Here is a 14,093-nt window from a genome sequence, read left to right on the forward strand (position 1 = left end):
GGGGGGGCTGCTGTGGCGTGGGGGGGGACACGCGTGGGCGGTGCGGGGGCAAGGGGTAGGCTGCTCGCGGGGCGCCTCGTCCCTGGGGGGCGCTTCGTCGCTCGCGGGACACCGCTCCGTCGCCCGGGGACACCGCTCCGTCGCCCGCCAGAGGATGCTCGGCCGCCCCTGAGCCGCTGCGCCACGCGTGGGGCGCTCCAGCCGCCCCGCCGCTCGCAGGCGCTCCCACGGCCACCGCGGAGAGCGGGGCGAGGGGCTGCGCCCCCCCCCCGAGGGCCAGCGCGCCGGGGGTGCGGGCGTGGGCAGCCCCCCGGGACGGCGCTGGCGCAGGCAGCCGCGTCTGAGCCGTAACAAAAGTTCTTCATCCGGCCGCCCGCAGCTCCCGCTGCGCCGCCCCTGCGGCTGGGGGGGGGGCATGGCCCCGCCGGTCCCCCGGGCGCCGTGGGAAGCGCTGGCTCCTCGGCCGCGCCAGGAGGCGCCGCACACGCCGGCGGCGGGGCAGCACCGCGGCCGCGATGGGGCTCCGGCTGCCGTTGCGCCGCAGCGCCAGCTTCACCCCCGGGCACCCGGCCCTCGCCGAGCCGCCCGGCCCCGCCGCGCTCCGGGCGGAGGCGAACGTCCTGGTGATGGGGGCGGACAGCGTGGGGAAATCGGGTAAGAACCGGGGGGGAGCGGGGGGGTCCCCGGGCGGGGAGACCTGTTTGTGTCCTTTTCCCCGGCAAAAAAACCCCGAACCAAACCGAGCAGCCGGCGCTGCAGCAGCATGCGGGGAGCTGCCCCGCAGCGAGCCGGTGGGATGAGGCCGAGCCGTCGGGTGGGAGGCCGGGCACAGCCGTGCAGGCAGCGGGCGAGCCGTGCGGGAAGGTGGGCTCTGCTACGCTGCGGTTTGCTGATGGCCCGGTGGTTCGTGCTCTGCCCGCAGACCTGCTGTCATTGTGGCTGGGGGGAGACCAGAGGTCGTTCCTGCTAGTGTGAGTGTGCAGGGTAACGGTGCCTGACTCTGCTCTGCACGTAAAAAGAAAAATCCGTCAGGTTTAGGGCTATTCTGGTGATCTCCATCCTTCCTTCTGCAGCTCTGACCGTGCGTTTCCTGACCCGGCGCTTTATCGGGGAGTACGGAGACATGGGTGAGTGAGTGCCAGGCCAGAGCCCGGCCAGTTCCGTGAGTGACGGGTGCAGGAGGCGCGCCTGCTCCTGCCTGCTGCATTTCACTGCGTCGCGTCCACTCCTGCTCTTCTCCAGAGCCTTTGCCAGCTCCTGAGGGGCTCGATGAGTGTATCTGTTCAGCGACCCATCTCTTGCTCCACAACTGCTTCTCTGGGGTGCAGAAGGTCCTGAGTGGCAGCTGGTGGCACCGGTGGGGCTGGGGTGGAGGCAGGCTGGGGCAGTCACAACTGTGAGGGCCACCATGCTCCCTGTGGTTGTTGCTGGACCTTGCCTTGAGGAGCATGGTCTGCCAGGGTGGATGTGACAGGCTTGTCCCCATGAAGAGAAGACCAGGGTTGAGGGAGCTATCTCTTGGGTCTATGAAGATGATTTTTTTTTTTTTTTTTTTTTTTTTTTTTTTGGGCAGAATTCATCTACAGCCACAACCTGACCGTGGATGGTCGAGAGATTCTCTTCCACATCTGGGATGTCCCTAATTCCCAGGTGAGAGGGCTCCACTCCTGTCACCTGCTTTCACCCCAGGGACAAAAAACCCCTCTACTAAAAGTTGACTATAAGGAACCACAGGCAGGGAGCTCCAGCTGAGCAAAGTTCTCGTGTCAGATGGTGTGTAGGCAGCCAAATCCTTCTTGCCTGCAGAGCACAGGGCAGCAGCGTCGCTGGCAGGGTAGCAATAGTCACCGTAGCCCACGGTCCTCTGGCTGAGGACATTAGAGCTGGAGCACTAACATTACCAGCCCAGGCTGAGCACAGGACTGCGCTAACGAAGTGGACTTGCCACTCTGAGGTCCCCACGTTGTTATCACCTACAGGCTGCAGGTGATACAGTGGCTGGGTGATAAGCTGAGGACAATGATGCTGAAGCCTGAGTTGTGTCTCTTAGATGAGGTTTGGCTGCCTTCCTCAGTACTCCTCTTTCTTTCCTTTTGCTGCTTGCTATCTGTCCCTGTCCCAATGGGCTCCGGATTGCTGCACCCTGTGCTAGGAGGCAGGCATGGAGGGAGGGAGGGAGGGGGTGGGATAAAAGACCCTTCCTTTTCTCATACCCCAGGAACAGGCAGAGGAGGGCTCCTCAGAGGAGAAGCGAATCCAGTGGGCAGACAGCTTTGTCCTGGTCTACAGCATCTGTGACCGTGCCAGCTTCAACATCCTGCCCCCTAAAATCCAGTTCATCAAGGCCACCAAGGAGGGGCAGAGCCAGGAGAAGGTGCCCATCATCATTGTGGGCAACAAACGGGACCTGCACCACCGACGGGTGGTGTCCAGTGAGGAGGGTCGGCTCCTGGCCCTCTCTTTAGACTGTGGTTTCTATGAGGTCTCTGCAGCCGAGGCTTATCATGGGGCCCTCATGGTCTTCCATGGACTGGCCAAGCGCATCCCTGACACCAAACTGGCACTGAAAAAGGGTACAGGGATCCGCGGCATCGTCAAGACCATGTCATCTGTGTTTGCCCGTAAGCGAACGGACTCCCTCTGAGCTACAGTGTGAGTGTTGCTTCTCTCTGTGCTACCCAGCTGGACCCAGCCTCCCCCCGGATGCCCATGGAGATGGTGTGTTTCCATAAGTATGATGGGTTCCTTGCTGTCCTCCTAATGTCGGAGTCTGGGTGTCCTGCCATGTGCAGCCAGTGCAGCTGAGGACTGTAGTGCCTTCCTCTTGGCTCTGTGATGGGGCAGAGTTTCCACTCTGCTGTACCAGCTTTTTAGGTGCCTCCTGCTTTCTCCTTCCATCTTCTGATGCTGGAAACCACCAGGTGATTTTGCCGCAGCTCCAGGCAGCATCATCCCCAGCTTCTTCAGCAGGAGCTGCCTGAGCTGTTGGTGAACAGTGAGGACACGCTGCTGCACAGCCACGCGGCTCCCTGTCCCCCTGCCTCTACCCTGGGATCCTTATTAATGCGCATCAGGGTCTTCCTCTGATAACCCCTGGAGCCCCCATGAACTGGCAAGGTGCAGTTTCTCCACTGGGGAGCCACTGGCGGTTCCCAACTGTGCATCACCATGTCAGTGTTCCAGAGCCCACAGCACTGGCCGACCCCAGAGGACCTCAGGGAGGGCTGACGCCTCCCATCCCACCCGTTTTGCTTTTGAACTCTCCTGCTTGTGGTCTTCTCTCCCACAGCCTCCCAGCAACCGCAGCCGTTCCCCTTGTGCAAGCACCGTACAGACTGTGCCTGGGAAAAAACAGACACGTGGCTCATTCCCAGGACAGGGATCGCACCGTGCGCCTTCCCAAGCCGCTCCATCTGTAAGGCTGCCTGTCCCTGGGGAGGAAAGGAGGTGGGGAAGGGGCTGCCGGGCTCGTAGCCGAACTCTGCTGCTGCTGCTGGGAAGTTTTTCCCTGCCTCTCCCCAAACCCTCCCCCTTGTATGCCTGGGAAAGGGCTTGTGTGTGCAGTACGGACACTGATTTCTCTGCTGTGTTCTTCTGGAAATGCAATAAATTGTATTTGGCAGGAGGCCCCCAGCTCCTTGGGGCTGTGAATTTGTACTCGGGGCATGGGAAGAGACACGTACTGTGCTGGGCACGAGCACCCACCGTTGCTGCAGCAGCGACCCAGCGATGCGTTTCCCGTACCTGCTCCCTCAGCCCTGGGTTGGGTGACTCACCCCACTCCGCTCCCTCGTTTTGGTGGCTCGCTCTCATAAAGCAGCTGAGCAGAGCAGCTCGGGAAGGTTTATTATTGCAGCAGATACAACAAGGTGTTGTGGGAAGCGAGGCGGTCCTGCGGGAGAGAGGGGCTCCAGGAGCTCCACCTGTTCTCACTGGTCTTCCTGACCCCACCATCCATCCCACCACCAGCTGGGTGTGGGTGCCTAGGGGGCTTTCCTACCCATGAGTCCTGCTGGTCCGTGGGGACCTTTGGCTCCTTCACAGAAGAACATTCTGTGGCCAGGGATGGGCCCTGCCACTGGGGAACTAGGCTTGCTGTGGTGATGCAAACATGATGGCTTTGCTGTCCTCCCTGCTTTGTCTCAGTGCTGTTCTCCACATATAGTCCATCTAAGGTCCGCACCGTATGCTCCACAGGGACCAGGGTAGCCCAGTGCCAGGCCTGGCTGGTCCCTTTTTCTCTTTTCTGGTCTCAATGCTTTCCGGATCTCCTTCATCCCTCTGGTCCCACCTCCCCCTACCTTCTCCTTCCACCGACAGGGCTTTTGGCTGCCTTTATTCCCCCATCCTAGCCCCAATACACTCCAGAAGATGACATCCCACGGCATGTCTACCACTTTGAGCTCCTGTCCCGCTACAGGGGTGCATGCGGGCAGCTGGCAGGGGGGGGGGGGCGGGGGCTGGGCAAAGCGTGCTGAGGGCGGGGGATTACAGTGGGGCCAGGTTGCGATCGTCCTCCCCACCGGTTCAGTCCTTCTTGAAGGCAGGAGCGTAGAGGTTGGTGTAGTAAGCCCGGCTGTACATGGCCTCGGGGCTGAAGCGGTAGGAGCCCTCGCTCACCCGCCTGTTGTAGGGGGCAAAGGCAGATTTCCGTGGGAGGGGGCACTCGGGCTCGAAGGCAGGGCTGCGGTAGAGGTTGTGCCGCAGGAACAGGGGGTCCTCGAGCCCCAGGAAGGAGAGGGGGTGATGGCCACGGTACAGCCGCCAGTCGCCCCTCAGCTGGGATTTCTCCTCAGCGGAGGGGGGGGCAGGCTTGGTGTCCTCCTCCTTCTGCTCCGTCTCCGGGCTGGGCTTGCTGCCCCCGGCTGGCTCCTCCACCTTCACTGACTGCCTGCGGAGCTGAGAGACGGGTGAGCACCCAGCCAGGCTGAACCTGCCGGCCAGCCCTGCTCTCCCTGTGCCACACAGCCCCCTCAGAACTAGGGGGACCTCAGGACAAGCAAATTTGCACCCAGAAGGGTCCACAGTGGAGGAGAGTGGGTGGGTGCAGCCCAGGCACCTGCAGTGGAGAGGTGGTCCCAGGGGAGCAGCAGGGTGGGGGAAAGGAGAGGGGACATGGTCTCAGCCTGAACTTTCACCTTCCCAGGAATTTGTGGTCACAGCCTGGCTTGGGCATGAACTGTGTGAAGGTGCCATCACCAGCCAACCTGCTGGTTCTGTCGGGGGAAACACACTGTCATGGCTTGGGGGATGCTCAGGAGGAGGGTGAGACTGAGGTGTCCTGAAAGCACCCCATTTCCCCGCTCTGGTACCTCCTGCCTGGAGCTATGGGGTGCTCATGATTGGAGAAAATGAGGCTCGCTGGAGATGGACGGGACCTGGCTGGGGATAAACTCACCGGCACGTAGCTGTACAGGGTGCCCAGCAGATGCTTGGGGGCACTGACGAGGGTCCCCCCGAGAGCATCCACTGTCTCCATGGCCTTGGACAGCCTGCGGGGGGTGAAAAGGATCAACCCCTCTGCTGCATCCCAGGCCACGGCTGGAACCTTCTTCACGCTGGAGATGCCGGAGGCACAGGCGGTTTGCAGGTTGTGAGCCACGCTGCCCACCAGCCCAGGGTTGTCCCCTGCCTGTCAAGAGAAACCAGCTCAGCCGCTGGCCCCAGCAGCTGCTCCAGGTAGGACATGGGTGGACCTGGGCTCCCCATCCCCCCTGCAGCTCACAGCCAGAGTGCTTTCAGCTCGCTGCTTTGCAAAAGCCACCACAGCCCTTTGCAGCAGGGTCACTCCTTGTCGCTTCCACTGCCCCCCCTGCCCAGGCCCCTGGAGACCCTCTGCCCTGGGCTGTGCTTCCGCTGCAGGCAGAGGCGAAGGGCAGTGACCCCAACCTGCTGCTTCCCGTCCCCACGTCCCAGCGGAGCTGCTGCTGGGGACTGTTCCCAGACCCCCGGCTCACACTGCCCCTCGCTGCTGGGACCACGAAGGGAGATTTTTCGGGGGTGTTCAGGGGCTCGGTAGGAAGCTCGGTGCTGACACCCCACAGCAGCAAAGGAGTCTTGAATATACAAGCCAGGGTGACCCTGTCCAGCTCAGGGGCTGCCCACAGCCTGCAGCTTTGGGGCATTAGGGAAGGGGGCTGCTGGGGATGCCCCCTGCCAACTTCCCCTTGCCTCCTCCAGGTTGAAATTCAGGGTTGAGTGGGGATGAGGGCCTGACCCCCACAGCTACGGGGGGAACATCCCCCACATGGCCCATGGGCAGGAGGATGCTTTGGGGCACCCCTGGCCCACTGCTCCCCTTTTCTCTGTACCTCCTTGGTGTGGTCATCTTTCTTCCCCACCTTCTCCTGCTTCTGCTCTGGCACCTTGCTCTGCCGCTGGCTCAGCCAGCCACCCGCAGTGCTCTGCCCATCACCGTGGACCCGTGGCGCTGCAGGTACACTCGGCTTGGCCAGGCTGCCCTGGAAGAGGAACAAAAAGCCACTGTTTGGGGGGAGCTGGCAGGTCCCATCCGCCCCATCCTGCTTAGCCTGAGGATTTCACAGGGTCCCTGGGGTGCACAGGGAGCAGAGGGGTTCATTGATGCATGCCGGAAGAAATCCGGAGGGCAGCCGGGAGGTCCAGGATTTTGGCATAGGCCAGGGAAGGGGTTCCTGCCGCAGCGCTGGGTGGAAGAGGAGAGGTGCCTCCTTCTCCTCATCCTCTCTGAGCCTCTGCAGGCGCTTTTTGCTTTAGGAAGGATGTTATGGCAAGGCCATAAATCAACAGTATACATTGGGAGCCAGCTAAAAATAACTTGTCCCACTAATATGGTACAAAGTTGTGTGTGAACGTGCTGTGGGAACCACCAGCCCTCGGCTCATCTTGCTGAGTGGGGGAAACAGCAGTGCCCACCAGCCTGCCCTCGGACGTGCTCCGAGGAGCTTGAAATGTCTCAGCCAAAAGCAGAATCAGCCCCAAAAAGGGTATGGGGGAGGAGGAACCTGGCAGATGGGTTTGGCACTCACCAAGACAGGGATCCAGGTGGCCAGCTCCTGCCCTTTGGCTTTGGCATGCTGGAGGCTTTGGGTGGTTTGCTGGTAAGCACGGTGGGAGACGGTGCTAACCAAGGCGCTGATCCGGCCCAGGGTGCTGGGAGCACTGGTCTGCTGCTGGGAGACCTTTGCTGCTGACTCACGTGTCTCTTTGGGCTTCTGATCTAAAGGCAGGAGAGCAGTGGAAGGTTTATGTCCTGGCAGGACGACCCTTCTAGGCATCCCTACACCAAAATCCAGTGTTTTTCTCCTGCCACTTGCACCCCATGAGTGAGGTGTCACCCCAGGTACATCCAGCCCTTACCAGATGAGGGGATTTGGGTATCAGGACTACCTGCTTCTTCATCCTCCTCTGGCAGCAGGTACTCCATCAGCTTCTCCAGCCCTCCCAGGGCCGTGTCGACCCCTGCGGCTGCCATCTGGCTCACTGAGTTCCTCCTCGTGTACCTTGCTGTCGTTTCCACTGTGTTCTTGGTGACCTCGTAGCCCTCGGCTGCCAGCTCCATGATCTTATCCATGGAGTTGCCAATGGTGCTTTTGGCACTTTGGAGGGGGGAGGAGATGGTGCCCTTTAGTTCAGATGCGAGCTGTGGGCAGAGAACACAGCCCTGCTGGTGTGCTTGGGGTGGCATGGGACAGCCAGAGGGACCACAGGAACCCATGGCAGCTATGCAAGTAGACAGCCCCAGGAGGAGCATAACAGCTCTCTTGAGCCTGGGCTGAAGGTAGCTGGCAGGGATGGGACACAGGACACTGTTGACCTATGTTTGGGAGCACCCCAACCATCCCCTGGGCTGCAGGAACCCTGGAGGAGCCCTTGCTTGGAGGTGCTGCCTTGTTTCTCCCCCAGTAGCCCATCACCATCCAGAAACAAGACCAGAGATGTGGGCTCTGCAGAGGGGTCGGGGGTGTCTTAGAATGTCCTGACTGTGACTGACCTTATCAACTGGGTACTGGAGGGCAGGGATCTTCTCCTCCAGGTGGTCCAAGCCCCGGCAAGCCAGATTGTTGGCCACAGCGACTGCCTTGGGCAAAAGCATGGGGTGGGTTGGTAAGAAAAGCACCTGGGCTGTGCTAGGCTCATGCTAGTGCCAGTGCTGTCCCACCAAAGGAGGCTCTGGTGGGCTCCCCCCTGCCGTGTTCCCCCCCGTGGATGGACTCACACTGAGGCTCCAGCCTGCGCACCACGGGCTCCACGCTCCACATGGCCAAGGCGCTGGCACCCTGCACACCCCGCTCGTAGACCTCACACACTGAGGCCACGAGCGGGTGGGCCTCCTTGGTGCTGGCGTAGGTCCGCTGGAGGCTTTCGCAGGTCGAGCTCACCACCGGCAGCTGCAGGACCCTCTGCAGTACATTCTCCTATGCATGGCAGATGGGCATCAGTCAGCCAACAGCTCTTCCCTGAAGAATGCCCTCTTGACCACATCTTGGTGGCAGAGGACCGCAGCTCACGTTGGAGGAGGAGGGCATTTCTCAACCCTCACTGAGGGTCTCCCAGTTACGTTGTGTATGGCACAGCCATGGACAAGCACGCTGGCTGCTGCCGCAGAAGGAGCATGGACACCACAGGCAGTGTCGGTGATGGTCCCCACTCCCCCCATCTCCCAAGCCCAACTGTCCAGGTGGTCCCTCTGGCTTTCTACCCTGCTCCTTCTATCTGACCCAGCCCTTGCTCCTATCCTTGGACCAGCACTGGCCAGTGCCTATGTGGCACCTCTATCCTGTCTGTCTTGTCACCACCGTGGCAAATAAGGCATATGGACCTCAAAAAGAAGGGGAGAGGAATAAGTCTGTCCCTGAGGGCACACAGGGCTTTGGTAGGAGCCACTGCTGTAAGAAAAGGGCACCAGAGCTCTTCGAGGCGGCAAGGCACCGCACCCCCACACCCTGCTAGCACAGGCAATGTGGGATACCAGTATAAACCAGCACAGCCGACACCTGTGTGCACTGCCAGTGCCAGAGCATGGCTGGAGGTAGGTCCCTCAAAGCTGGGCAAGCAGGATGAGCCTGTGCTCCAGCTGCTGCTCTTGCCTGGTACCCAGCTGGTGAGGTGGGACAACTGAGGGAGATGTTGCAGCTCCAGGGGAGGACCGAAGGGAGCATTGTCTCACCACAGCAGCCATGAGGGCTGCACAGGACAGAAAAAAAGGCAAAGCTGAGCTTTCCTCTGATCACCAGTGGGTGAGAGGCAAGTTTGGCTTCATGTCCCGCTTGTAACCATGACCAGACTGTGAATTTGCATGTTTGAGAAAAACTGTATCGTTTTGTGCTACACTGTGCTAATTTTGGCTTGACGTGGAGCCAGCCCTCTCACAAATCCCGCAGTTCAGCAATCCCAGGGGCTCTAGCTGTTCAGAGCAGCATTGCATCCAAGCAGCATGACTGCTTGAGGTCTGGGGTCCACCGTAGGGACACAGACAAAGGACAGGAGGACAGGCACTGCCAGCTGGTTTCACCAAGGTCTCGCATCAGCTCAGAGTTAACTTGGTTCTGAACTATTTAATTTCAAGCAAGTGAAAGGTTTTATCCTTTCCCTTTGATGATGCTCTATATTATTGCAGGTAAAGATCCATATAAAGATAACAGGGGTTATATATGCTGTATATAGCACGAGGGACAGTGTGAGATGTGGCTTGTATTCATCTGGCAGTGTCAGTATGCACCACCTGGCGCCCTTGGCAAACCTCTGCCCTCCCCTCTCTCCCCCTTCCCACACCCACCTTGGCACTTCCATTCTGCACAGTTTGATTCTTCTTCGCTGTCATTGTGATGCATCCACCTGTAAAGCAAAGTTGGGAGCTGCAGACCCCGCTGTAAAGGCAGAGCTGGGCTTGGCCTCCCCCAGCTCACGCCTGCACCCCCTAAGCACAGTGGGGCTGGGAGCTGGGCTGAGACATGCACCTCCCATGGGTGTAACGGATGTGTCAGTGCCTAACGCTTGACTTTTTTACCAGTTAAGCTGTAAAACCAATGACTCCACACAGCCCTCCTCTGCTAGTGTGTCTTAACACCCAAAGATCCACAAAATTAGTTGAGGCATCTAGTCTGGAGGAGCTACCGTACAAGGCAGGATAAAGGGCACCGACAGAGCTGTAAAGCAAACTCAGAGCAACCAGGATGTTAATAGACGTGCGCGAGGGCCAGGCTGAGATGCAGGCAGGGGAGGGGTAAGACGATAGGACAGGAGCAGAGAGAGGAGCTGCGGGCAGGGACATGGTGAGCTGCCCAGCTGCGGTCAGCATCCCCCTCCTGCACATCTGTCCTGCAGCTCTGCTGCTCACAATGCCAGCACCCATCCCTGCACAGCCCCAGCTTGATGAGGGTGACAAAAGCACCGCAAAACACCCGTCTCCACTGCTCCCAGCTGGGTAACAGCTGAAAGCACAACCCTAGCTCCCAGCACAGACTCCCTTTTCTTAGCAGCAGATGAAATTCAAGAGATTTAGGGAGAGCGGGTGATCCCTGCTCTCACCCTGCCTGTCCCGCTGAAGCTGTCCCCCGAGCACCCGGTGGAGACAGGCTACTCACCGAGGGGCAGCCCGTCCCCAGCAGAGCAGGAGCAGAGGATGGTGGCTGCACGGTCCCTTCACCCGGGTCCTCTGAGAGTGATGCACCGTGCCCTGGCCCCTACCACCACGAGGCCCCACCTCCCAGTTGCACGGGTTTGGGAGCTGGCGGGTTGTGGTGGAAACTGGCCAAAGAGCTCCCTGAAGCCACCGTAATTCGGAACAGATGATGGCAGAAAATCCCTTTTGTTGTCTTCCCTGCAAAGCCCAGAAGCTGCAGCACAGCTGGGATGCACCAGGGTTTAACGCCCCTCCATCAAGAGAAGATGAAAAAAGTGCCCTTGGACCTCACCACTTCAAAAGCAACAGATCATGAGCAGCCAGGGAGAAGGTGAAGAGTCAGGCAGTATTTCCTAAGAAATTAAAACCTTCCTGTATTTCTGTAGCCTGTTATGCCCCGTGGTGGAACAGGACCTTATCATGTTGGGAAACACAACACAGACCAAGAACATAGTTTCTCCCCAGGAGAGTTTACTAAGCACAAGGAGCAGAAGGCAGATGTGGGTGTCACATCCTGCATAAACCAATCTGGTTTGGCCAGATTTCTCTACAATTTCTAGGAGAATTCATGGAGGGTTTTGGTAAGGAGGCTTTTAGCTGAGGGTCAGGGCAGACACTTCATTATGAAAGCTCTAGGCATTTGGAGTAGACAGGAATGGAGGAAAAAATCAGGTTGGAAGTGATCTCTGTAAGTCACCTCATCCAACTCTTGCTCAGAACAGGACTACCCTTGAAGCTAGATCAGGCTGTTCAAGGTTATGTCCAGTCCTGAAAATCTCCAAGGGTGAGATTCCCATTTCTCTGGAGCCAAATTCCTGTGCTAACCGTACTCACGGTAAACTATTTTTTTCCTTATGTCCAGTTGGAAGTTTCTCTGTTGCAATTTGTGCCTGCCACCTCTTATCCTTGCTCTGTGCACCTCTGAGCAAGGCCTGTGCTCCCGTCTGCGCTGGTATGGCACGTGCTCCATGCGCCTAAATGTCTTACCCTCTCCACGATCCTCTGCTGGACTCTAGTCAAGATCTCTCCCGTGCTGGTGGGGCCAAAACAGGACATGGCTCCCCAAATGTGACCTCACAAGTGCTTCACAGAGAGGAACAACTACTCCCCTTGACCTGCCAGCAATGCTCTCACTACTGCAGCTGTTTCGTGGCCAGCCTGTCTTGGTGCACAGGAGGCACTCTGCCAACTCACGTCATAATTAACAAATCCATTTGCAGTATTGATTGAGAAGAAAGAAGACACCACCTGTATGGAGACATGATAGGTTCTGGTTATTGACTACAGAGATCACAGACGAGCCACGCTGATAAGACAAGGACAACATGATGGAAAGAAAAATGCCAGAGGACACAGCAATAACCAAGGGGCTCAGCGCAGATGACCCGCCCAAGCAGCCTGCTGACACAAGGCTGCTGTGTGTCCTGGACCACCTGGCACGAGGCAGGGAGACCCTTGGCATGCATCTCGGCATCACGGGAAGCCCAAGCACCAGAGCCAAGTCCTTGAACACCTGCAGCTGCCTGGCACTCATGTGCAGGACACAGAGGTGTGCACCCAACACGACTCTGTGGCTCCCAGCTGTGCTGCTCGTACATGGGGGTGGGAGACTGCCCAGGGATGTGAGAAAGCCATGCGTGGGAGGAAAATACCCACTTTCGCCCCAAAGAGCCTGGAGATTGCTTCCACCCCAGAGCTCTGCAAAGCCTGCAGGCCTGCCTTGCTAGCTGGGTACAGAGGCATATGAGTGTCCTGGGCTGTCTCCAGCTCGGTGGTGGGGTGAGTCACTGCAATCCAGACAACGGGACAAAGGGCAGCAGCTTGCCCAAAAGTTTGCTCTCTTGGCACTGACACTTTTTCCAGCCCCACTGGCCTTGCTAAAAGTGCAGGGTGCGTGCCAAGCTTCTCTCTGCCTTGGCTAGAGTTGGGATCAACAGACAACACAGCCTTTGCCCTACTAACGCCTTTGCTCATCCCCTCCCCTTCCTCTGAGGCAAAAGCTGTGCCAGCCCTGGGCTCTGCAGTGCAAAGGTACCATTGCTTCTACCCCGCCTCTGCTTCACCTCACACCAGAAACACCTTCTGTGTTTCTCCAGGCAATATTTAGAGCTCACTGGATGAGCTGGAAGCCGTTTTACACCTTTGTCTCCACAGTCTGTTCCATATCCCTCAAAAAACCACAGTGAGGGGATGAGCCAGATCCCCAAAGACCTGAAAGGAATCTTTGCACTTAGGTCTGGAAGGGGGCTGGCAAGGTAACCAATTCATTTCCATGCTCTGTGGGAGGATCAGCACCCTCTAAACCACTGCCGGCAGATCTCTGTCCGGTTTCTTTTTCAGGACTGCCCTTCCTGGGCAATCCATTTAGTCTTTCATTTTACTTACAGTTCAAAAAAAGTGTGATTTAATTCTCCTTTGCTGCAATATAAATGTATTACCTCCTGGATGGTTTTAGAGACTGATTTATCGCCTTCCTCTTGGCAGACAACCTTCTGAACACTTGAAGACTTCTCATACCCTCCCCCAGTCACCTTTCCTCTACAGAACTGGTTCATTTGGTCCCTCCCTGGAGACGCTGGTGTTTAGATCTCTGACTGTTCTTGCTGCTCACCTGCGAATCCTGAATGGCTCACGTATTTCTTGAAATATCACGCCAAGCATGGTTTTAACACTAGGAAGGCCTTGCCTGTAAATATAATAGAAAACTACTTCGCACATCTCACACAGACCACTCTCCTGTTAACTGTTTCCATTATGAAATGTGTATCAGACCAGTAATTCAGAAACTCTTGCTAAAACATTGCTGAATGCAATGCTTTATACATTGTTCAGGAACTGACATTTTAGAGCTTCCAAGTTTGCAAGGCTCCTACTCTAGGGGATAGGAGCCAACAGTAAGCTTGTTTTTAATGGTTACCCTGGCTCCATCCCTCGCCATCTCAGCTGGAGATGTTACCCTTCACTCCCTGCCCTGAACAGGCACTTGTTTTTAAACAGCTGCAGTGATTCGCCCTATGACACCACGATCCAGCCAAATGAAAAGCTGTTTATAAGATACTAAAATGCTGGTGTACCCGTTCCTTGCACTGTAGCTTTGCCTATGCTGGGCAGAAGGCTCCAGCTCTCACTACAGGTACTCAAGGGCAACCGATGGCAATTCTCAAAATGTCACTACGTTTCAGGGCATTTCATGTATTTTATCTGGTACTCATATAGTTACTTCATGTTTTTGCAGCTGAGATGGGGATTGTTAATTAGTCTGATGAATCTGGCTGCCACCTTACTACTGCAAAAGGAAAGCTCCATAACCCCAGTGCAGCTATAGGCAAATCTGGCTGCCACCTTGCTATTGCAAAAGGAAAGTTCTATAACCCAAATGCAACTATAGGCAATGTCTCTTTAACAGTATCATCCTTCATAAAATTCAGAGATGGGAGGGAGGATTCCTCCTTCAGCATTTCTTTACACCATCTTCCAAGTTACACACACA

The 14,093-nt window shown here is 57.4% G+C and overlaps 2 protein-coding genes across 4 annotated transcripts; one reads left to right on the forward strand and one right to left on the reverse strand.

The window, feature by feature from the left end:
- The first annotated feature begins 34 nt into the window (after positions 1 to 34).
- Positions 35 to 4,006, forward strand: LOC102048306 (ras-related and estrogen-regulated growth inhibitor-like protein). 2 transcript variants are annotated; one of them, XM_055716103.1, is made up of 4 exons: positions 35 to 654; positions 1,074 to 1,127; positions 1,574 to 1,650; positions 3,290 to 4,006. In XM_055716103.1, the coding sequence occupies exons 1-4, from the start codon at positions 516 to 518 to the stop codon at positions 4,004 to 4,006; spliced, it is 987 nt and encodes a 328-aa protein (XP_055572078.1). In that variant the 5' UTR covers positions 35 to 515. The 2 variants fall into 2 exon arrangements, with proteins under 2 accessions (XP_055572078.1, XP_055572080.1); XM_055716105.1 differs by having other exon boundaries at positions 40 to 654; positions 2,219 to 3,633.
- On the reverse strand, positions 3,813 to 14,007 carry PLIN1 (perilipin 1). 2 transcript variants are annotated; one of them, XM_055716102.1, is made up of 10 exons: positions 13,215 to 14,007; positions 11,591 to 11,851; positions 9,758 to 9,816; positions 8,198 to 8,396; positions 7,973 to 8,055; positions 7,369 to 7,621; positions 7,008 to 7,198; positions 6,312 to 6,461; positions 5,399 to 5,632; positions 3,813 to 4,899 (listed from the first exon to the last, which is right to left on the reverse strand). In XM_055716102.1, exons 3-10 carry the CDS (start codon positions 9,800 to 9,802, stop codon positions 4,528 to 4,530), a joined length of 1,527 nt encoding a protein of 508 aa, XP_055572077.1. In that variant the 5' UTR covers positions 9,803 to 9,816; positions 11,591 to 11,851; positions 13,215 to 14,007; the 3' UTR covers positions 3,813 to 4,527. The 2 variants fall into 2 exon arrangements, with proteins under 2 accessions (XP_055572077.1, XP_055572076.1); XM_055716101.1 differs by having other exon boundaries at positions 10,566 to 11,851.
- Positions 14,008 to 14,093: the final 86 nt, after the last annotated feature.

Source organism: Falco cherrug, chromosome 7 (assembly GCF_023634085.1).
Source record: "Falco cherrug isolate bFalChe1 chromosome 7, bFalChe1.pri, whole genome shotgun sequence".
NCBI lineage: Eukaryota > Metazoa > Chordata > Aves > Falconiformes > Falconidae > Falco > Falco cherrug.

What these genes read in the sequence shown, in the direction of transcription:
- LOC102048306 (XM_055716103.1), top strand. Translation starts at nt 516, where the DNA reads ATGGGGCTCCGGCTGCCGTTGCGCCGCAGCGCCAGCTTCACCCCCGGG. An exon ending in GGACAGCGTGGGGAAATCGG is followed by an intron (nt 655 to 1,073) that starts GTAAGAACCGGG and finishes TTCCTTCTGCAG; the next exon opens with CTCTGACCGTGCGTTTCCTG. An exon ending in CGGGGAGTACGGAGACATGG is followed by an intron (nt 1,128 to 1,573) that starts GTGAGTGAGTGC and finishes TTTTTTGGGCAG; the next exon opens with AATTCATCTACAGCCACAAC.
- PLIN1 (XM_055716102.1), bottom strand. Translation starts at nt 9,802, where the DNA reads ATGACAGCGAAGAAGAATCAAACTGTGCAGAATGGAAGTGCCAAG. An exon ending in AGAGGAGGATGAAGAAGCAG is followed by an intron (nt 7,199 to 7,368) that starts GTAGTCCTGATA and finishes TCCTGCCTTTAG; the next exon opens with ATCAGAAGCCCAAAGAGACA. An exon ending in CCACCTGGATCCCTGTCTTG is followed by an intron (nt 6,462 to 7,007) that starts GTGAGTGCCAAA and finishes TTCCTCTTCCAG; the next exon opens with GGCAGCCTGGCCAAGCCGAG.